At 23.9% G+C, this 447-nt stretch overlaps 1 protein-coding gene across 1 annotated transcript in view; it reads right to left on the bottom strand.

The window, feature by feature from the left end:
- Positions 1-58: 58 nt before the first annotated feature.
- Positions 59-447, bottom strand: part of LOC108574168 (protein-cysteine N-palmitoyltransferase HHAT) — a 2,052-nt gene continuing 1,663 nt past the window's right edge. The window contains exons 7-8 of the mRNA XM_017936701.1: positions 269-432; positions 59-162 (exon numbers count right to left, since the gene is read on the bottom strand). Coding sequence (XP_017792190.1) covers positions 59-162; positions 269-432 — 268 coding nt within the window. The remainder of the gene's footprint in view (positions 163-268; positions 433-447) is intronic.

The following is a 447-nucleotide window of genomic DNA, read 5'->3' as shown; positions in this document are numbered from 1 at the left end:
ATATAATTGCAGATAAAATGTGTTTCCCCAACTTATTTTATACAATGATATCAGTATTTTATACTGCCGAATATTTTTGTGATTCCCAATATTTTATATCTGTTGAAACTTGGCAACAGCAATAAAGGAAAAAGAGTAAAGTAAATGTAGTGTACCACGTATCTGTAATGAAAAATTATATAAAAATTTATAATAAACATTTTTGAATTTCACAGAAAATACATGTAATAAATACGTTTATTTTTTTCAAATAATTGTAAAATAGTACCATGTAATATTCTGTAGATGTAAATATTTCCAATTTCTTCTCCAGCAAAAAAGTAAAAATTGGATATTACTGACATAGCTAAAAGCGGACTTGTTATGATACAATGAAATCGTCTTATATTCGTTCGTGATATGTATTTCTTTTGTATATTTAAATAATATTTGCTTTTTTCAAATTTT

This window comes from Habropoda laboriosa, unplaced genomic scaffold, assembly GCF_001263275.1.
Source record: "Habropoda laboriosa isolate 0110345459 unplaced genomic scaffold, ASM126327v1 scaffold46, whole genome shotgun sequence".
Lineage (NCBI taxonomy): Eukaryota > Metazoa > Arthropoda > Insecta > Hymenoptera > Apidae > Habropoda > Habropoda laboriosa.
This window is presented reverse-complemented; position numbering and strand designations above follow the sequence as displayed.